Below are 22,559 nucleotides of genomic sequence, written 5' to 3' on the forward strand. Positions count from 1 at the left end.
TCAGGTTCAGTTGGCAGTTAGGATGGCAAATGCAATGTTAGCATTGATTTTGAGGGGGATAGAGTAGCCTTTATTTTTGAAGCTATGATTTGCATGATAACACACTCACTTATATGATCATACACAGTAGTAGCGAAATTGGCCAGATGTCTGGCAGTGAGACAGTTCTTTCTAAATTTCAGAATGGCAGGGATGTGTGTGTCGAATTACATGGGGGTCAAAGTTTCAGGAATTCTGGGCAATCTCATCATATCCCACTGCTCTACATTTCAGAATTTATGGCAAATTAAAGCACCTGATGTTTCAACAATTTAACCTTCACTTATCGGAGAATTGTTTGACTGAGACACAAATTGCGACCACTATGAAAGGCATTCAATCTACAATAAATTTATTGTTATATTTAGCCAGTGCTACAAACAATTATAAACCGAAACAGAGAATCTCCCCAGCCATCACACCCATTCAACAATCGACTAGACATTATTAGCAACTAAATATGTTATGTTTGTAGTATTCCCCAGCAGTCTCAAAGGAAGGTAGCTGAATATTTCCCATCATCCAGAAAAAGTGAAAGGGTTTGTTTTTTTACAATTTGACCAAAGATTTTGAATTCTCAAAGCCAAATTTCAGTCAGGTCTTACATTTCGAATATTGACATTTTCTCCATTGTTAGATTTATTTATTTTCTCCTCGTAGTTGTAAAGAACTGCAATCGTAATGTTCAAATGAAAGCAAAATACTGCAGGACGCTGGAAATCTGAGCACCACCTGTGGACAGAGAACCAGAATTAATGTTTCAAAATCCCTGAAGTCATGGAACTCAATACTGAGCCCTGGAGACGGTAAAGCACATAAGCACAAAATGAGGTGTTGTTCCTCAAACTTCATTGGAACATTGCAGCATGCCCAGGACAGAAAGGTTAGTGCAGGACTGAGGTGGTTTATTAACAATGGCAAATAACTAAGAAGTCAGGATCATTTCTTAGGACAGAGCAGAGATGTTCTGCCAAGCAGTCACCCAAGTCTGCATTAGTTTTCAGTGTAAAAGGAGGCTGTACTGTGAGTGACATTCAAGATGACATTCCACATTAAGCAGAGGTTCACCTGCACATCTGCCAATGTGGTATACTGCATCCACTGTACCCGGTGCGGCTTCCTCTACATTGGGGAAGCCAAGCGGAGGCTTGGGGACCGCTTTGCAGAACACCTCCGCTCAGTTCGCAACAAACAACTGCACCTCCCAGTTGCAAACCATTTCCACTCCCCTTCCCATTCTCTAGATGACATGTCCATCATGGGCCTCCTGCACTACCACAATGATGCCACCCGAAGGTTGCAGGAACAACTCATATTCCGCCTGGGAACCCTGCAGCCTAATGGTATCAATGTGGACTTCACCAGTTTCAAAATCTCCCCTTCCCCCACCGCATCCCTAAACCAGCCCAGTTCGTCCCCTCCCCCCACTGCACCACACAACCAGCCCAGCTCTTCCCCTCCACCCACTGCATACCAAAACCAGTCCAACCTGTCTCTGCCTCCCTAACCTGTTCTTCCTCTCACCCATCCCTTCCTCCCACCCCAAGCCACACCCCCAGCTACCTACTAACCTCATCCCACCTCCTTCACCTGTCCGTCTTCCCTGGACTGACCTATCCCCTCCCTACCTCCCCACCTATCTTCTTTTCTCTCCATCTTCGGTCCGCCTCCCCCACTCTCCCTATTTATTCCAGAACTCTCACCCCATCCCCCTCTCTGATGAAGGGTCCAGGCCTGAAACGTCAGCTTTTGTGCTCCTGAGATGCTGCTTGGCCTGCTGTGTTCATCCAGCCTCACATTTTATTATCTTGGATTCTCCAGCATCTGCAGTTCCCATTATCTCTGTACTGTGAGTGAGTACAGTTAACTGGATTGAAGGAAGTACTAGTAAAGCACTGATTCACCTAGGTGCTATGTTTGGTACACGGACAATAAGGGCGGAGTTAATGGAGATGTGCTCCCCTTTGGCAATTATATGGGAAGGTGCCATAGGGGAAAATGAGGAAGTGTTAGGAGAAATAGAGGAATAGATCAGGGTGCCAGAGGGACACTGTGGACCAGTGACTGTAGCAAGGAGTGTAAGGCACGTTTGATGTTATCCCTGCTGCATGTGAAGGTAATGGCTGACGATCCTTCGAATACAGAGTGGGGAGGTGGAAAAGTGAAGACGAAAGGAATCCTATTGTTGTTTTGAAAGGGGGAGTAAAGGTTAAAGGGCAGAAAGGAAGAAATGGGACAGATAGGGCCGAGGGGCCTGTATAACACAAAGCGGGGGGTGGGGGGTGGGGGGGGGGGGGGGGTCGTCATCCAAGTACCACCCCACTGGAAGGTTCACACCAGGCTTAAAAATGTCTTAAACTGTTTCTCTCTCCACAGAAGCTGCCAGACCCAGTAGGTTTTTATTTCAGTGTGAGCACGCCGGTCATGTCAGAGCTCCAATTTAAATGTGAGCACTAAATTAAGTGACCTCCTTCAGAAAGTGTAAAAGTCAAGACCACCCACACCTCCCCCACCCCACATCTTTTAAACTTGACAGAAAGATCTGTGCTACTGCTTTGAAGAATCCATGACACTAATTTTTAAGAGTAGAGAATATTTCCATCTCCCACACCCCCTATTCAGCCCAATACTTAACCTTCAAACAACATAAAAAGGTAGTTTTAACAGGACGTTATTACATGCTTCTGGGGGAGGTCGGACCAAACCTGATCCTGCAGTTCAGAGGTAGGGACATTACCACTGCACCATAAGAAAAAACCCTCCTTCAACCAATATAGATTTAATCTGATCACCATTGCATTATTGTTTGCAAATTGGCCAAGATCTTCCCTGCAATTCAACAGCAACTACACTTTAGGAAGAACTTCAGCTATGAAGTGCTTTGGGATACTGAAGTTCAGAAAGACCTGTATAAAAAAAGTTAACAGTCTCTCTTCTTATCCTATGCAGAGCCAGAAGCCCTTTCTACACCACTTTAAAACATAGCTTTAGGGCCAATTTTCAATTAGCCAGCTGAAGGAGGCTGTTTAGAATGCCAGTCATTCAGAACATTGGTATATTACATTGACAAACCCGTGGAGACTCAAGTTCACTTGAAGCAACAGGAATCGAAAATTGGTTTCAGTCTTGTGTAATTGCTTGGACACAGTGGAGGTTAATCACCATAGCCATGAGTCAAATCTCACCATTCCCACATTTTGGTCATTTTCTCATCTTTAGGTGAAACCTTTAATCAAAAAAATTAAAAATGCAGAACAAGGCAGAAGCCATTTCAATCTGGCACTCTCTCCCATAAGAACTTCATAATTTGGTGCTGTTTTGCCTGGTGTCATTGGGCTTTATTCTCATCTCGTTTCTTGGGCACATGATTTCTTTAAAGCTCCAACTTAAGTTCACAGCAACAACCAAGTAAGGCATTTAAAAAGTTCTAAACTTCCAGTGTCAGTTAAACCATTGATTGTAAAATGGGTTAAACTCAATAATAAAAAAAATCTATTGACTTGTATGTCCAGTAATTGTTGATACTATAGTTAGTTAGTGAGGCACTCTCAAGCAAACAACTTCCAGGCACAAATACAAACTTGCATTTATATAGCACCTTCCCAAAATCTCCAAATGTCCCACACGTCTTACATCCAACACATTTGTGACAATGAGAGATGCTGCACATATTATGCACATGGCAAGATCCCAGACAGGAACAGAATCATGATTAAATAATCTGTTTTTCAGTGGCATTGCCTCAGGGATATATTTTGGCAGATGTCAGAGAGATCTTGGCTTCCATTTAACATGTAATCCACAACACAGTCAAGTAACAAGGGAGAAGAAAGGCTTCAGTCAAATAACATAGCTCACAGGTTCTATTGGTCCTCCAGCTAGTTATGAAAACTATACCCATTTGATTTGGAACTTATTACTTTTGCATAGCTGCATCTTTGGTATAAATCTACTTCTAGACTTGAACGATGGAAACCTTACCAAGATGAGCTGATGACAAAAACAAATTCAAAAAGTCTTTGAAGAACCTTCTACCAGTAGCAACAATTGCTTTCTGCCAGGGGCTGTCAGCAATTAACACTGCAGTCTGTCAATTCCTGAGCAAAATCCAGGATTAAAAGTGACATGGCTTAAATATTGGTACCATACATATCAGGAATGAATATCTACCTGCAGAGGACAGTGATAGAAAACTGGAACTGGTGATGAAATCAATTTCATTTTTGGTCTACATTCTGAAAGTCTTGAGACCGTAACTCATGACTTAATGTTCCAAGGGTTGATACATCACTACAAGGCAGAATTGGACAAGAGCCCTGTTTTAATGGGTCACTAGATCAGTACAAGGGGGACAGGTGACCAACTTAAAAGAAAATTCTCACAAAAATTACGAGCAAAAAAAAAAAGTCTCCACGCAACAACCATACTACTCTTTGCTGGTTTCACACAGCTGGGGCTCAAAGACATCTGCCAGGACTGAAGAAGGCAGAAGATCACTGGCCACAGGCTATTGGGCAGTTGGAGCTCAGGATTCCCTGGGGCGTTTATCATCTCAGTGCAGTTGAAAGGGAACCATCTTCTATAGAGCTAGCAGGGAAAACCTATGTAGAGCAGGTCAGTAAACTGAAGCTAGAGAGCTAGAAAATTGCCCATCGCTAGACACTAGCATGTAGCCTTGCAAATCCAGTAGGATGCAGGATTTTCCAAAGGGCTGAACAAATCTCAGGTGAGCAGTCATTGGTACAGTGAGAGTTGGAACAGCTGCTGAGGCTAGAACCTCAGAAAAGCAACTCAAATACCTTGTGAAGAAAACACACAGTTTCAAAGAATGACAGCAGAGTTCACCAACAGAAGAATAGGTTGTTCACAAAATTGTGGCATATTGGTTCCACCATTTAACGTGCTGCTTGTAGCATGTTTGACCACAGCTTCTACATTAATTCACATACTCAAACAGCCAGCAAAAACAAATTGCTGGAAAAGCTCAGCCGGTCTGGCTGCACCTGTGGAGAGAAATCAGTTAACGTCAGGTACAGTGACCCTTCCTTAAACATTCAGAATTGGCACGACTTAAAAACAATTGATCAATTCTCTCCTTTTCTAATTCTGTAGAGTAAAATGTTATTTTTGTTTAATGGCATAGAATCTAGTAGCTTTATCCTGTTCAATTAAATTTAGTATACTTTGAACAAAAACCTATTAGGATCACAACCAAATTTAAAGGGTCTGTTTTGGGATCATTAAATTTAATTAATCTGACTGCAAGAAAGTGGATAAAAAGTGTGAAGATTAGAGCCAAGTGGCAAGTAAATGGACACAGATTACAGATCAGATGTGATCTTACCAAAAAACAAAAAGCAGATGATCAAGGGGCTAAAAGACAGATGAGTTTCCATGATCCATTTATAGATGGAATTATAAATCAAATGAGGTCCACTCCATTTATACTGCAGCACCTAGATAAATTCATGAATTTTCCTGTCAAGGGTACGTGTCTAGAGGCACTACGTGCCTTGTAGTGATGTATCAATGTGAACTGAATGTTCACATTCAGTGAACGTATCGACTCTTGGACAGCCTCTGCCCAAGTGACAAGTGGTTCATTGCACAAAATACAAGTGCTCTGAAAGATGCTTAATTTTAGCACCAGGGATTGCTTAATAAATTTACTCATGTTGATTGCATTTCATGACAATATATTTTGTTCCTAAAATATATCCTCTCCCACACCCCCCTCTGTAAATCTACCTCAAAAATCAAGCTGTGCGTCACCTGTCCTAATGTTAAGTATCAAAATTTTACTTCTAAAGTGCTTTGGAATATTTAATACTATAATCACTACTTGTAGTCAGTGAATAACTCTGCATTCACACTGAGACCTTTATGGAAGTGGAAGCAGTCTTCAGAAGTAGTCAAAACACAGATATGGAACAGGAATGCAAAACTGAACTGAAAAATTGTAACCTGGTTTACTCAACAGTCAATATGAATCGAGTAGAGCAAAGATTCCTTGCAACTAAAGCCGAGATTCCTTGCAACTAAAAACAGAAAACATTAACAAAATGTCTTTTCCAGTGACAGTCAAAGTTTGTGTCTTGAGATTTGGAATTCCTTGCATTTGGCAGAAAATGCAAGGGGGAAAAGCAACATTTATACTGCATAAGAGAATGCTGATTGATTGGCAAGTGAACTTTGGCAAAGACATTGCCGGGGACAATGCACGAGTTTGATGGCTTAAAATGCAACTGTTAGTCAACCAGGTTAACTCCGATTGATCAAGACATTGTTGTGAGGAACATCCCAACCATAGGCAAAAACCATCCAAGTTTAAACGAGCATAATAATTTGTGTACACATTCTGTTTGTCTGCATAGAACGGGGCCATGTGTATTAACATAAACACCTTCTGGAACGCAGGCATAAAGAATGTTAAAATAGGCACCATTGTATGTACTTGTTTATCAGTCTGCATACTGGAAGCTGACTATATTAATACACACAGCCCAGTATGTTGTAGACAGAAAGGACTGAACAGATTCCATCTGTTTCATCTCAATATAACAGGCAGTCATTGCCGGTGCATTCCTCAGGGCAATGTCTTGACTGAGCACAGCCAGTCAGGTTTTAAAACTGCCAAAGTGTTTGAAACAATATAGTTGGTTATCATGCATTCTCCGAGGCAACACTCCTGCCAATCAGAATCCATTGACTAACCAATCAGTATTGTCTTTGCAAATTGTATACTCGCTCCCTTTACAAATGATATTTCTTATGAATTGTCCTGATAAGTGGACATTTTTTGACAACATGTCTTTTCATCAATCAAGGTCTACACTTCTAAAGACTGAATACAGGATCTAGGAGGAGAAAGTATAGGTAAATGTTTCAAGTCTAACCATTCCACCTGTTAATGGCCAACAATTCCACTTCAGGCCAATTGACAGGGAAACATTTGGGATATTTTAGAGAAGATGAAGCTCCATCCAAAGTGTGGTTCAAAAATTGCACTCAGCCTTTAAACTCTACACACCAGGCTCAGCATCCGTGTGCCATCCCCTGGAAAAACAAATGCAGGAAAATTCACCAAATAGTGTTAGAGGAATTATTTTTCACTCCAGAGTGGTATATTCTTGGCACACAAGAACAATCACAAAAATCAGCAAACGAAATTGTTGGGAATGCTTCAATTACAACTCCATGTTTCTGTGAAGGAGAGCTGCCATGACAATAATGCCGCAGACCCCCATCTGCGTGCTTCACACCCTTGTTCGTATCTCAACCATCACTGACAGGCAGGTTGTGTCCTGGTGAAAGTCTTTATTTTAACTTCAGTACAATACAGTGAGTTGCTGCACAAAGTTGATGTAGTTTCAAGACAGATCAGCAAAGCAATGTATAGTCCCAATAGCTATAGGGGAGGGGGCGGGGGGGGAGGAGAAACCATTCAAACATTTATCTCTCAAATTTAAACAAAAGAATTCAGGCACAAAAATCATTACATCTCTAAATGTAGAACAAGCTTTAGAACTTGTAATATCACCAACCATTCTTGTAGAAAGCACACTTCAGACGGTTGCTTCACCCTTGCACCAGTCACTACCAATCATTGCTCTGCAGAGCACTGCGCACATACTGGACATAATATATTAACAACCCTAAAGCTTCAATAAAACTCAAAGTTCAAATATACAGAGAACAAAAACCAAGACAGCTATCATTTTGATTTCAAGAAAGCAAAATACAAAAAGTTTTTTTTTAAAAAATAGTGTTACCATGTCTCTGAAGGCTAAACTGACAGATTTCACTTGGGATTGGCCAGCTCATGGTTCTGCCCGATTGGTCCAGGAAGAGCTGCCTCCACCGCCACCACCCCACCCCCAAAAATCAATTTTATTAAAAATAAAAGTTAAAAGTGGAGACAATTTCTCAAAAATAAGAAAAACAACTTTTAAATCAGCTTACAAAGAGACCGTATGGGTTATAGAAACAAAAGACAAGTTCCAGAGAACAAAAGTGCTCAGGCAGGGGAAGCAAAAATCAACTTACCCAGTAAAAATATGTATAAAACCTTAAATATGCTTTTTTTTCTTCTAAATGTACAAAAAATGTTTTTTTATATATATATATAGGGAAACTGGTTTTAACAAGATTTTCAATCTGTAGTCTGCTTCAAGTATATAATTTCTGTAGTGTGACCCTGCTGGAAATTGGCTCAGTAACCAGACTGGCCCTGTATTCCCCCCGTTCAGCGGTGCTCATGTGACCAGGACCCTTCCCCCCCCCAAAGAATTCCAAAATCATTGCACCGCAACAGGGAAAGAGAATTCTGACAGCAAGAGTGCAGGCAAAAAAAAAGTTACATTTAAAGCAGTGATAAGAACACTATTTATTTGATAGGAAATGAGAGAAATCTCAATTGTGACAACACCTTCTTTAAAAATGAAAAAAGGGGGAAAGAAAAAAAAAAGAGAATCACACAAAAGCAGATTTTTTTTTAAATAGACCTTCCTGTTAACACTGCACAAGAGACTTTTAGCAGCAGAGTGCACCGTTGCATGTAGTGAGCCCACACGACAAAAGAAAATGATTTAACCAGCAAACCATTGCACCCAAAAAAAAGCTATCCACACTCCAACAGGGAACGGCCATCTGCCAAAAAATAAATCTAGGTGGCAAGGATCAGAACAAGAGAATGCGATAAGGTAAAACTATCTAATTATTTTAAAAAGAAACAAAAACAAAGTTCTGGTTGTGGGTCTAGTTTTGAATCCCCATTTCCCAGGCACGTGCAAAGGAACTTCCTGCGTTCAGTTAAAGTCGTAACGGTCCACAGACGAGGAGCCCAGCTCTACACTTAGAAAATGGATATCACATCCAGAAGACCTCTCTTCTTGTGCCTGGTTTCGTCCAGTGCATTAGTGTACGACAATACATGGATCCAGCCACATGTCTTTTCTTTTTCAAAAGAATTTCAGTGGTTCCTCTTTCTCACCCAACTGTCCCCCACCAACACTGCAGCTGCTGAACACTAGATTCTTGTCTGCTAGACATCAGCCACAGTTTAGAAGTAACAGAAGAAATCAATTGCAATCAGTGGGATTCAATTATCTCAATGCCACAACATTGCGACCATTATCCCCAAGCCCCGAAACAACTTGCTTTTAAAAATAAAATTGCTACATTTATGATGTATGATATATACATATGTATATACATACATAACTCCCTCCTCAACCCTCTCTACGCTGCTCAGCTCCTCCAATTGTCTCGTGTAAAAGCATGCACAGCAATAGAAGAGATACAGGAGTTTAAAGAAAGGGAAGGGAGGACAGCCAAGTTCAGAACAGTCATCTGTAAAGCTACACTTCCCAAAAATAAAACTTCAATTATTCTCCTTTCACTCAAACTGCAAAGAGCGCAGGAAAAGGACAATTCCTCTATAGATGATAACAGTGTTTCACAGGAGAGAACACCAAACCTACAGAGATTAAAAAAAGCAAAAAGGGCTGACAAGAAGGCGACATCAATGGTTCAGCTGTAAGGTTTTTTTTTTAAAAAAGTCATCAAATGTTATTAGAGCTGGCCCATAGCAGAGCATTTTCTGTCCATTAGATCAGCCTTATTCAGTCTTAAAATAGCAGCAGGGGTCAGCACCACGCTGGTCATTCCCACCCATTGTCTTTAATCATGTGGGCCAATTCAATAATGAATTTTCCTTCTTTATATTTCTGACTGCTCTCAAAGGCATGTTCCTGCAGAGAGAGAAGAAAACAGTGTCAGCAAGGAAGAGGTGGTAAAATAGAGGCATAGCAGCTTAAATGCCCAAACACCCAAAGTGACCAACAAAAAAAATGGAGACTGAACCATAAAATATGAGCAAGCTAGAACGTCAATGTAATCAAGTGATCCCAACACTGACCAATATGAAGAAATAAATAATCCAACACTGGTGGCCCAGCCCATGCAAAATTGGTCACTTTCTCTGGTTCAGAATGTTCCTCATTCCTTAAGTACAATTCCCAGTCTGTCACTCGTGATCTCACTGTGCCCACATTTATCAAAGAACAAGCAGTTCCTTACTAAGATATTTTGGTGTCAGCCTAGACCCATAATTGGCCATTTGTCCTCTTAACTTTTTCATTCTGTGTGCCTCTGATGTGCACTCCTCACCCATCTCTTGGGATTGTCAGTGCTGGGATTGAATAGGTTCCCTCAACGTGTTTCCTACAAAATGGATGACTGGAGAAAAACCCCACTTCCCCTTGGCACCAGCTTCAAAACAGACTGGATTCAGATTTCTATCTTTCTAAATCAATGACATGAAAAATAAACAAACAAAGTTTTTCACCGTTTTAAGAATACCAATGATCTGTAGTCTGGCCACTGGTCATGGGGGCAGAAACAGATCCCCAGTAGTAAATATTATCCATCAACTTGGTCAGAAAACTACTTTCGGGTGATTTGATCAAATGCACCACTGTAAGGAAATCACACTTGGCAGACAGTGTACAATAACGCCTTCATTCCCAATATGCAAGGTCCACATCACCTTTGCAATTACGACCTTGTCTTCAGGCAGGGTGAACTTCAGCTGACTGCAAGTTTTGTTTGTGGAGAACTCAGTTATCCCTCTTAAAAGGCTGCTCAACCTAAGCTAGCTACTACGGCTGCAAGACGCAAAACTGAAATTGCTGTTTCATCATTTTTCAAAACAACTCTAGACACGAAATGCTGGATTAGACAGCTCGTGTGGAAGAGAGCTATGTTAACTATTTTTGCTCTTTTCAATAGGTGCTGCTTGACCTGAGTATTTCCAGCATTTGTTTAGATAAGCATATCACCTGGTAAGCTGTGTTCCCCATGAATGAGGGAGTAGGCAAGTGGAGACCTGATCTAGCCTTTATTCAACAATCACTGGACAGCAAAAAGCAAAGTAAGCCAAAAAATGAGGAAAAAAAATGGCAGAGAATGAACACTTCTCTGAGCAAGTTCAGCTGGAAAGAGAGATTTTCCCAAGATACATCTGAAGAGGAAGAAGGGAAAGTTGCAAGAATGCAACTCCTTTTTACACAGCTAAAATTGGTCCATTAATTTTGCCCCTGCAGCCAGGTAACAGGCTCCATTTGCTTCACTCAGAATAAATCCCACTTAACAAGGAAGTGAAAGACTGTTTCAAAAGCCCAGCCAAGATCTCTTATACAGCAGCCACCTAGGACAGTACTCTCCATGGAGGCACTAGGCATGGGAAAAATTGCTCGTGTCAGACGACCAGGTGACAAACAGTTTTATTTGACCCAATGGCCTAATAGCCAGCTTCATCCGAACATTTAAAGTGTTAGTGCATTCTGAACATTCCGGCAACAAACTTGCAGGAACCCTATTGCTGAGGTACCAGTGATCAGTCAGACGTGCAAAGGGGTGGTGGGGAATATAAGGAGCCAAAGACCTCATCTCCACTGTCACTCCCCCAACACCAAATGGAAACCAGCAGCACTTTGCAGAATCTAACAACAATGACAAGGAGACATACATATTTCCATCCCAGAGTGGTTTTGCAGTTTTCACAGTAGATGTCCGCTACAGCATGCAATCCAGTCAGCAGTACTCTCTCTTCAGCAGGGCCACAGCCCACATTCACCCTACACAGGAGAAAGATCAGAGTAGTTAGTCTACTGCTTTTCACATAATCAATCATTATACTAAAACAGAGCCACAACATACCCAATGACTTCATCGTATTGCATTATATTGCTGAGAAGGAAAAGCTAAGAGATTAAAGGAGCAAACAATAGAGTGAATTGGAGAACCAGCACAAGTCAATGTTTGAACTTCTGGAAACATCAGGGTTAGAGACATTGGAAGTGAACAGGAAGGGACTTTGAGAGGACAAATGTGATACAAATATAGCTGTATTAGTTTAACCAAAATACAGATGCCAGTACAGTTAATAAATCATGAAACAACAATCTCAACATTAATGGAGGAGGAGATGGGGTAAACAATATTTATTGAAATTGTGGGCACTTCGTGGACCCAAACCCAGAAGAGACAGGAATTCTGTGCCCTTACTTCACGTTAAGGGATATATATCCTACAACCCCACATTCAAACTGTCTGGTGTAACAAAAGAAAAAAAAACAACACTCTGGTGGAGGAACAAGTGGCAATCATATTACACCTGCTCTAAATATACTGCCCTACAGATTTTCAGTTCATGCTCATTTTCATGCACCGGAGTCATTAACCCTAAAACATAGAAAATGCTATGCTGAGTTTCCAGCCCCATATTATGTGGTTGTCCTGAAACAACAGAGATGGGGAATCTGGCATTTAACCCAATTCATTTGCACCCAAAGTACTAGAAATACCCTGGAAAATCCATAATTTCTCCACTAGTCTCTCCAATATTTCAAAGACAATATACAAAACAGCACATAGTAGTCACAAATCTAGCCTGCAGTATTTGCGTTATGTGCACCATCCCCAAAATGGACCACAGTAACTCACCTAGGCCTTTCCTTTTGTAGAAAAGGAGAAGAAAAATGCATAGCGACACCTTTACCTGGAAGCTCTCCTCCAAACCACTTGCCCTCTGACTTGGAACTATATCACCATTCCTTCATGGTCACTGGGTCAAAATCCTTGAACTCCTTGTAAGAGCACTGCATGTGGCCCTATACCACAGGAACCGAACAGGTTGAAGGTAGCAGATTACCACCAGCTTCTCCAAGGCTGTTAGGGATGGGCAATAAATGCCGAGTCAACCAACAAAACCCACAACTCATCAAACTTGGGCTTCTTGCATTGCCAATGACGCCACCCGAAAGCTGCAGGAACAGCAGCTACGGGAACCCTGCAGCCCAAGGGTATCAATGTGGACTTCATAAGCTTCAAAATCTCCCCTCACTTGACCCCATACCAAAACACAGTCCAACTAGTCCCTGCCTCCCTAACCATTCCTCCCATCTCAAGACCACCAAGTTCATCCCACCCCCTTGACCTGTCCGTGCTCCCCGGACCGACCTATCTCAACCCTGACTCCCCATCTAGATTCACCTTTACTGGTTACATCTCTGTCTCTTTGGCCTGTCTATCTCTTCTCCACCTAACTTCTCCTCTTTTAATCCATCTTCTATCCATCTCCCTCCTCTCCCTATTTATTTCAGAATCCCCTTCCCCTCCCCCATTTCTGAAGAAGGTTCTTGACCCGAGATGTCAGCTTTCCTGTTCCTATGCTGCTGCTTGGCCTGCTGTGTTCATCCAGTTCTCCACCTTGTTATCTCAGATTCTCCAGCATTGGCAGTTCCTACTATCTCTTCACAATCACTACTTTTTATGTAAAAAATTATGGACAGTGTGTAAATTTTTTCTCTTTCCTCTGGTGTTGTCTTCTGTAACAAATCTGCCAATCAACCACGTTTAAAAGAAAAGTCTACATTTTAACACACTGCACCAAACTCTTTCCTAAGTTCTTGAAGATGTTACCATTTCAAACGTTTGTGGCTGTAACTATCTTTTTGAAAATTCACTTTACACTAAGTTGGATTTCCTACACTGTTGGAGTGCTAAAACAACCCTAATCAAAAAGTCACCAGTGATATACAAAGTCCAACTGCAACTCTATTATTCTATGCCAAACTCTCTGCATACTCTTGCAACTTTACTGAGATTACAGGGAGCATTTTCTATTTAAAAAATGGTGATTCAAAATTATGATATATTAGAAAGTAACTTACATTTATTAAGTACCTTGAAAAATGTTCAAAAGAGAGTCACATTAAACTATATTTAACACGAAGCCACGTTGTTATTGGGATGGGGCAAGGAGGGGTGGCACGGCAGAAGAGGCAAGTTTAATGGTGCAACACAAAATAATGGGGAGGTAGGAGGTAGGAAATTCCAGAGAAAGGCCTTGGCAAGCACTGGTTTGCTGTAGGAAATGAATTTATTGTGCAGCATTTAGTGACCAACTGCCAGGTTACACCTTGTCAGTACCCTCTTTTTGTGCAGTTAAAACATTTTCCCTCCTAACTGCAATCTTTGATCATCACACGAGTTGAAGTTCTCCTTTCCAGAAGAGGAGACAGGTGAAGAGAATTGCTTAATAATACTAAGATTGTTTTACTACATTTTACAAAATGCTCTACAAATCCAAGTAGTTATTTTAATATGATCCTTGTTACAGTTACTTAAAATGCAGCCCAAGTTTTGCTGTGGAGCAACAGATTTAAGAAATAAGAATTTAAAATAAATATATAAAGAGGAAACAGAAAAACAGCACTTAGTTGCATTAGGTTGGATTTGAGAATGTAAACTAGTTTGAATATGGAAATGAGTGGGCAGAGATAAAGAGAAGTAAGAGCTTGTTGATTCCATATAAAATGGGTCTTTAAGTGCATTACTACAGAGTGGTTAGAATGTGGAACTTGCTTGCACAAGGTAAACAGTACAAATATGGCTTATGGCTTCTTTTGTGTGCTTGTCTACATAAAATTCTAAAATCACAACAATTCTCGATCAAGAAGTTCTTGCATTCAGTTGCTTTAAATAAGGCCCCTCTTCTTTAGAGCTGTTTGAGACTGGTACAGTTGCAAGGGATAGCACAAGAAGGTCCCATCTCAGAAATTTAATGGAATAGCTAACATGAAGGATGTGGAAGCATTGAAAAAGGTGCAGAGGAGATTTACCAGGATGTTGCCTGGTCTGGAGCGAAGGCCTTATGAAGAAAGGCTGAGGGGCTTGGGTCTGTTCTCCTTGGAGAGAAGGCAGCTAAGAGGGGTTTTAATAGAGACATACAAGATGATCAGAGGATTAGATAGGGTGGACAGTGAGAGTCTTTTTCAGAGGATGATGACATCAGCTTGTACAAGGGGGCACAACTACAAATTAAGGGGTGATAGATTTAAGACAGATGTCAGAGGCAGGTTCTTTACTCAGAGGCATCAGGGTGTGGAACGCCCCCACCTGCCAACATAGTGAACCCAGCCACATTAGGGGCATTTAAACAGTCCTTGGATAAGCACATGGATGATGATGGGTTAGCGTAGGGGGATGGGCTTAGATTAGTTCACAGGCCGGTGCAACATCGAGGGCCGAAGGGCCAGTTCGTTGCTGTATTGTCCTATGTTCTATGTATGGTTATCATTTGGGAAGATGACTGCTAGAGTTTAAGGTCAGTATTTAACACCTATCCCTGATTGCCCTCAAATATGATGAGCAAGTGACTAAAAAGATACAAGGCTGCGAGAAAGCGAAATTTAAAAAAGAATGCAGGAGGAAGAACAGGGAGACAACTGGTGGAATGAAGCCCAAAAGATCCTGTCTCAGTGTCCACATTTGCTCAAGAATAGCATTACTGCCAACTCAATCTAATCCTCAGAGTCACACATACACATGCCTCAGCGTAACCACTGTGCAAACAGAGGGGGCACTTGGCCCATTTACTCACCCTCCATCGCAGATGTTCAGCCCATAGACATCAGCCGTTGTCAAAATACTTCTCTCTCTCTACATAGAGAATTTTAACCTGCTCGGTACTGCAGGATTTCCCTGGGCTATAAGAGTTCAGCACTGAGTCTCATTATTCCTCTCAGCTAAAGCGAGGAGTGTCAAGAGCTTTTACAGCATGGAAGAGGCCCTTCATCCCATAGTGTCCATAACTGTCAGACCATCTATTATGTGAATCACTTTTTAAGCATTCGATCTGTGACCTTGTATTCAGATAAACACTTGAAATGCCACCGTATACTGCTTTAGTATCACGTAGGATCCAATCCATACCATCTTTTGAGGTAGTGAATTCTAGACACGTGACCCTTTGGGTGGAAAAAAACAATTTTTCCCCAAATCCCTCCGAAACCTCCTGCTCCTCCCCTCCCCTATGGTCTTGGTTACTGAGCAGTATAGCAAGGGGAAAAGTTTCTCCCCATCTACCCTATGGCCTTCAGTCTGATATCTATCCCCCAACCCCTCCAAATACCTCTGCTTCCAAGGAAAACTACCCTAGCCCACTTAGTCTCTATTGTACCCTGGAGGCCTTAAAAATCGTTTATCACTCCATCATTTATCAGGATGAACAAGCTAATCCAAGCTAGCAAACACCAAGGATCACTGTTATTTTATTCAAAAAAAGGGCACAAAAGCAAAGTACTCTCCCTTTCAAGATCCTTTAATTTGCCAAAAAGGAAATACATTGCTTGAAATTGCTGCTCAATTTTACAGTATATAACCATAACTGCGTTCTTGGGATGTCGTCAAAAATCACACTCCGATATTCAAATGATCGGCTTGAAACTGAAATCCATAGAGCATAGTACAGCACAGTACAGGCCCTTCGGCCCACAATGTTGTGCCGAATTTTTACCCTAAATCCAAGGTCTATCTAACGTCTACCCCTAACCTATACTATCATCCATATGCCTATCTAATTGCCACTTAAATGCCCCTAATGAGGCCAACTCCACTACCCTCTCCACTCCATGGGGTGACAAAAATTGTTGAAAGAACAGAAGGAGAGAGTCCAATTCCACAAGCGTTAACTAATCAATTATCCCAACTCTAGGGGTGTTGACAGGGACACCATAAGGCAGATGCTCAGTTACAGGTACTACCTAGGTGACATTCACTGGCAAATGACTACAGCAATTTCTATAGTCAAACAGCCTGCTGACACATAAGCTAAACTGTTACACAAACAAAGCACATTTCAGAAATAGAGGACAGCCAACATCATGAGCTACGAAAATCACAAAGAAAAATTAGTTTAACTTCCAAGTGCCTTCCCACTATGCGAGGGAGAAATTTCAAGACGCCGTTAAACTGGCAAAGCAGATTTCACCTTATGAAGCCACAGGGAGCTTTAAAAGCACTTAGTTATTCAAAATAGAGACCAGCCCTTACATTTTCCTTGGTTCAGTATTTAAAGTAGTATAAAGTCTATTCTACCTAACAAGTCTGCTTGGTTCAAAGTCCTTGACAGATTATTACATCATAGACTTTTCATTCTCCAACAATCACAAGTTCTTCCTAGATCAATCCCAAAAATTAAAAAAACCAAGTAGTGCCCTTAACAACTCCATAATCATTCCTGAAAATCAACAGTACTGCATTTTACATACCAAGTATTCTCTACTTTGTTTACAGGTACTGTATACAATTTTATCTTGGATGTCAACACTTTGATGTATAAACACAGAAGTACACAAAAACACATTTTACAGAAACAACCAGTTATTTTGCTGGCAGCAATTCTACACCCGCGTCCCATTATTGACTCGAGAAAAGCTTCCCAAAGCTACACTGTATTCAAACCACTATTCTACTTTTGAAATATCAATTCTTTTATTGAATTGACAAGTGTGAGAAACTGGAAATATCCACGAGGATTAGAACTTTCAAAAAAGTTTAAAGCAACAAAGAATGTAGAACAGGACTCATCCAGGCGACATACTTCAAGGTGTAAAATTAGTGGTCCACTTTTATTTAAGGCTCTCCTTCTCTCTCTGACCCCAACCCTTCACTTTCTTTCCACCCACCCCCCCCTCCAATATAGGCACTGCCCTAATTATGCTTTGCTAGTTAATGTTTCACTAGCCACATGGTCGCTTTCCTGGTTGCTAAACATAGAGGAGAGTTTCAGTGCAGCCACGGACAACTTTGGGAAAATACAAGCACTACTGCTGGGCTCCCTATGGGGGCTGTGGTACTGTGGGTGAAAGTGGGGGGAGAAAATAAAACAGGAGTCTCAAATAATCTCTGCACTAAACAAAAAGAAAAAAAACCAAAAAAAGTAGTTACTGCTAAGACTCCATGTACACGCTTTTCTAAAGACCCTCAATCATCCATACCATTGAACCAAGACTAATATGTAATCCGGAAATTTTTGTTTGCACTGTACTTCATACATAGTTCGACATTTGAAGGAAAAAAAATTTTTAAAAATGACAGGAGGGTTTTCCAAATACTGCAAAGAAATTGCAAACACCCGTACTCTAGCATCAGCATCACCATATCCAAAAGACATAGGCATTTAATATGGGAAAAGAAGAACTCCAACACTACCTATTACATATTCAAATGTCTCACCCAGACACCCAGTCTACAACCTAGGAGAAACTATCCTCCAAACCACACACACTGATACAGCCTCACCCCAGTCCAATGTCTTATTTAGAAATCAGACAGCCAGTGACATCGGCCTGTGCTCTTTGCATAAGCATGTCTTGATACTTAATGACAGCCATTGGCGGGACAGCCCTTTGGATAGATGAAACAACACACTTCAACCATTTCATTCCCTTGCCTAATGCAATTTTATGTTCTGTGTCATTGATGGGAGTGAAAGCAACATCGCCAGCTGAAATCAAGTCCCATCAACCAACAGCTCCATTGCAAAGAGATTCAAATCAGTAAAGCACCTAGGTGCTCGCTGCTTCAGGTCTTAATTGAAATTCCAAAAAGGGGTGATGGCAGGCTTAATTGCAAAGAGAGCTGGGAGAAAAACTAAACTAAGGCAAAGCGGGGCTACATAGGTAGCCAAGAACAGAGAAAGTCATGCAGCTCTGAAACAGACCCTTACATTGAACCAGTGACTGTAGACCATAACCCCAAACTAAACTAGTCCCACCTGCCTGCACTTGGCCCACATCCCTCCAAACATTTCTTATTCACATATTTATCCAAATGTCTTTTAAATTATTGTAACTACAACCATAACCATCACTTTCTCTGGCAGTTCATTCCACACACAAACTACTGTGAGAAAAAAAATTGCCCATTTCTTTTTAAACCCTTTTAAGTTAAAATTATAAAATTAAAATTTAGTTTTTTAAAAATCAGCAAACACTTACACAGAGTTGAACAGGTATGCACGTCCCTGGCTACCTTGGAACGACTGAAAAAGATAAAAAAAGAGTAGAGATTAACATGTTTGGGACTAAAGGAACTAAAGGCTTCAAAACGGAATTCACCCTGTATAAAAATAGCTGAGCTCTAATTTCCACAGTGATTATCTTGAGGGTTCCACCCAAGAAAGGTCTCCTTTAAACTAAAGACCCGAATTGAGAAAGTGTTCAGACATACAGACTGAGGTTAGTCAGCAAGAGAAACCACCTGTTTACTACAAAAATGATACTTTTAAAATAAAAAAAATCTTGGTTTCATAGTTCGATTTTGTTTTAAAAACGTCTTCAGATTTAAAAGGACTGACCATCTTAACCTCAATGATCCTTCACATTTGGTCACACTGGGACAATGGGATGTGAAGTGAGGAAACTGGGGTGTAGGGCAACTTACATATGCAGTCTGGCAACTAAGCACCTGAAAACATACAATATTAGCAATGCAGTTTCTTAAAGAGAAGCCAGATAGTCCCTAAAATATTAATCAACTCTTCCTAAGCATACCCAACAAGAAGCACATTGAGAATCTTTTGCACACTCAAACACACCCCACAACATTTGGCAATGATGTTTGACTGAGGCAGAGTGCATGTTCAGTATTCTACAATATGAAGAACGACAAAATAAATGGTCACAAATAATAAGTTCAAAACATGAGCAACAACAAGTGTGAGAGTGTTATCAAGAACTAGAGGCAAAATGAAATGCGATAAGCTGAGAGGGGGATAAATGTTGGGCAGGGGGTTAACGAGAGGTGAGCGTGGTTGAAAATGGGTTGCTGTCAGCAAAGTCAAGACGAAACCTGTTGAGGTAACAAACACATAGGGGAGGGGGGTGGTGACAATCACATTCTGAAATTAAACTCTCAGTGACAGTCGTGGCAGAAGAATGTTTTACAGACTAGTGGCCTGATTAGTACATTTGTGGACAAAGATTGGAGGATGCTCACATAATACCGCTGGAGACTCGGGTGGAGAAATGGCAGATGGAGCGCAAATTGGGACAAATGCAACGTGATCCGTTTTGGCAAATCTAAAATGCAGTAAATGACAGAACCCTTAGTAGCATCACCATAAAGGGATCTAGGCACACTTCCATAGTTTCCTGAGTGACAGCACAAGTGGATAAAGGTGATCAAGGGGGCACATGACACGGTTACTTTCATCAGTTGGGGCATAAAGTATAAAAACTGGCAAGTCACATTGGACCTGTATGGAACTTGACTTAAGCCACATTTGGAATAGTGTAGTGTACAGAGTTCTGGTCACCACACTACCTGAAGGGTGTGAAGGCTTTGGACGGAGTATAGAAATGGGTTTCCTCTGATGTTGCCTGGTTTGTAGAACATTGGCTATGAGGAGAGACTGGACAAACTTGATTTGTTGTAGGTCGAAGGATGGCAACCTGATGGAGGTTTGCAAAAGTAAAAGTAATGAGAAGCACAGATAGAATGGATTGTTATTGCCTTTCACCCCCATCCCCCAGGGTGGAAGTGTCAATTATCAGGAGACGTAGGTTTAAGGTGAAAAGCGATATATTTAAGGAGCTGTTTAAATGCAAGTTGAGTGCCTGGAAGCTGCTACTAGAGGAGGTAGAGGCAATAGCAACGTTCAAGAGGCAACTTGACTGATACATGAATAGGCAGGAAAGAGAGAGATATGGATCATGCTGAGGAAAAAGATTTTAGTTTAGTAAGTGTCAGCACGGTCTTGGCAGGCTGAAGGGCCTGTTCCAGTGCTGCACTGTTCTGTGCTCTGATGCCTGGGCAGATGAGTTGAGCCTCCCCGGAGTACTGCAGTAGGCCTGAGGCAGAAATACTGGCATGGGAACATGGTATGCTGAAGCGGCAGGCAACTAGAAGCTTGAGGTCACATTTTAGGGACACAACACAGGTGTCTGGAGCGAAGGAGGATTGGACCAGGATGTCCCAGAGGAAATGGTGCCTGCAGAATGCCTTCAAGGGAGGGGAGAGGAATAGTGTGTCTGTTGATGGCAGCAAAGAGAATTAGGAGCATCAAACATTGACCTTTTCCCCCCTCAAAGATTCCCTGCCAATGCAGCTGTCAGATCCTTCAGACATATCCTACTCACTTCCTGCACTTCTGCTTTCACCCCTTCTCTTCTGTAACAAAGATAGGGTGCCCCAGTTCTCACTTTCCACCATTTCCAGCAAGATATCACCACCAGATACATTCCTCTCCCTCAGCATTCTGCAAGGTATCCCAGAGAGAGCAGTCCCTGGTCTATTCCTTCACTTTCCCATACAATTGCAGCAGGTGCAATACTTGTTTGTTAGACACCTCCCTCTTCATTATCCAAAGCCCCAGGCAGCTTCCAGGTGAAGCAGCAATATACAGGTACTTCATTCAATCTAGAATGCCATACTTGCTGCTCACAATGTGGTTCCCAATGTGGGTGATGAACGAACACACGTGCATGCACACACGCACGCACTTTAGGGAACACCTACCCTCAGCCTGTAAGGTGACCCCCAAGCTTCCAGTTGCCTACCACTTCAACACCGCATTCCCTTGTCAACATTTCTGCCTTAGACCTGCTGCAATTCTCCAGAGTTCAACACTGTTAAACTCAATTTCAGAACGTGCTCACACTCCATGTTCATTACCTATCCCCACACTGCTGGATCCTGTTTTGCATGGGCTGCTCCTAACACTGCCAACCCATTTTGCACCATTTACATACACCCTGCCTAGCATTTATCTCCCTCTCAGCTAATTAGTAATCCCATGGTTTGCCTTCCCCCACCTCCTCCTCCTCAGCATCATCTCCATGTACCCTTTTCACTCTTTCCTTTCCCAAGGCCCTGTCATCAGCATATATATTGGCCTTTGCTAGTTACTTTCAGCTCTGGCAAAGGGTCACTGGACTTTTACATTTACTCTGTTTCTTTATAGATGTTGTCAGAACTGATGAGTTTCCGCAGCACTTTGTTTTTGATTCAGATTTCCAGCACCCACAGTTCTAATAAACTAAAATCAAATTTGCTACATCTCAATTCAAAACTCCAACACAAAACCAGAGGTTCAGGAGAATTGGGGGCCTTGACAAAGTGCCTGCATTGAAATTATAGTTAACTTCCTACTACTCTTGGGAGAGAGTTTTTTTTTGAACTAAAAAAAAATGGCTCTCACTGAATATTCAGTCACCATTTTCGCCACGTGCAGGTCCTCCAAAAAGTGTGCAACATTTGAAATGATTAGATCTTACAATATTAATTAATTCTAATAAGCATAAACAATTAGAAATACAGCACTTGCACCATGAAACCACCTCCAGAATTGAGATTTTCAACTCACTTATGGACAGCACACTGTACATTCCATTAATAGGTTGGCATAAGAACTTATTTGTTGCCGAATATGAGCCCAAGTTGATTAGAGAGCAAGGCAGACATCAGTCAGGAATAAAATCAACTGTGCACAGCAAGCAGTTTTGACTGGTTACAGATTACATAATCTTCCATTACCAACGGAAACCCACACCTCTCCTGGCAGTACAAGGTTACAGTTGGGAAAGTCCAGAATTTCTCTCATGTACCATCCTCGTCAGCTAATCTAGAGGGAGACTGCAGCTTTCCAGTGGTTTTATACGGCTTCATCA

At 41.5% G+C, this 22,559-nt stretch overlaps 1 protein-coding gene across 2 annotated transcripts in view; it reads right to left on the minus strand.

Annotated features, from left to right (window-relative positions):
• Window positions 1-412: 412 nt before the first annotated feature.
• ypel1 (yippee-like 1) overlaps window positions 413-22,559 on the minus strand; it is a 44,636-nt gene continuing 22,489 nt past the window's right edge. The window contains exons 3-5 of one of the 2 annotated variants that reach the window (XM_048556092.2): window positions 18,888-18,931; window positions 11,570-11,678; window positions 413-771 (exon numbers count right to left, since the gene is read on the minus strand). In XM_048556092.2, the coding sequence (XP_048412049.1) occupies window positions 679-771; window positions 11,570-11,678; window positions 18,888-18,931 (246 nt within the window). In that variant the 3' untranslated portion in view covers window positions 413-678. Of the gene's footprint in view, window positions 772-2,381; window positions 9,792-11,569; window positions 11,679-18,887; window positions 18,932-22,559 lie in introns of those variants that run through there. The other variant, XM_048556094.2, reaches the window with a different exon arrangement.

This window comes from Stegostoma tigrinum, chromosome 26, assembly GCF_030684315.1.
Source record: "Stegostoma tigrinum isolate sSteTig4 chromosome 26, sSteTig4.hap1, whole genome shotgun sequence".
Taxonomy (NCBI): Eukaryota; Metazoa; Chordata; class Chondrichthyes; order Orectolobiformes; family Stegostomatidae; genus Stegostoma; species Stegostoma tigrinum.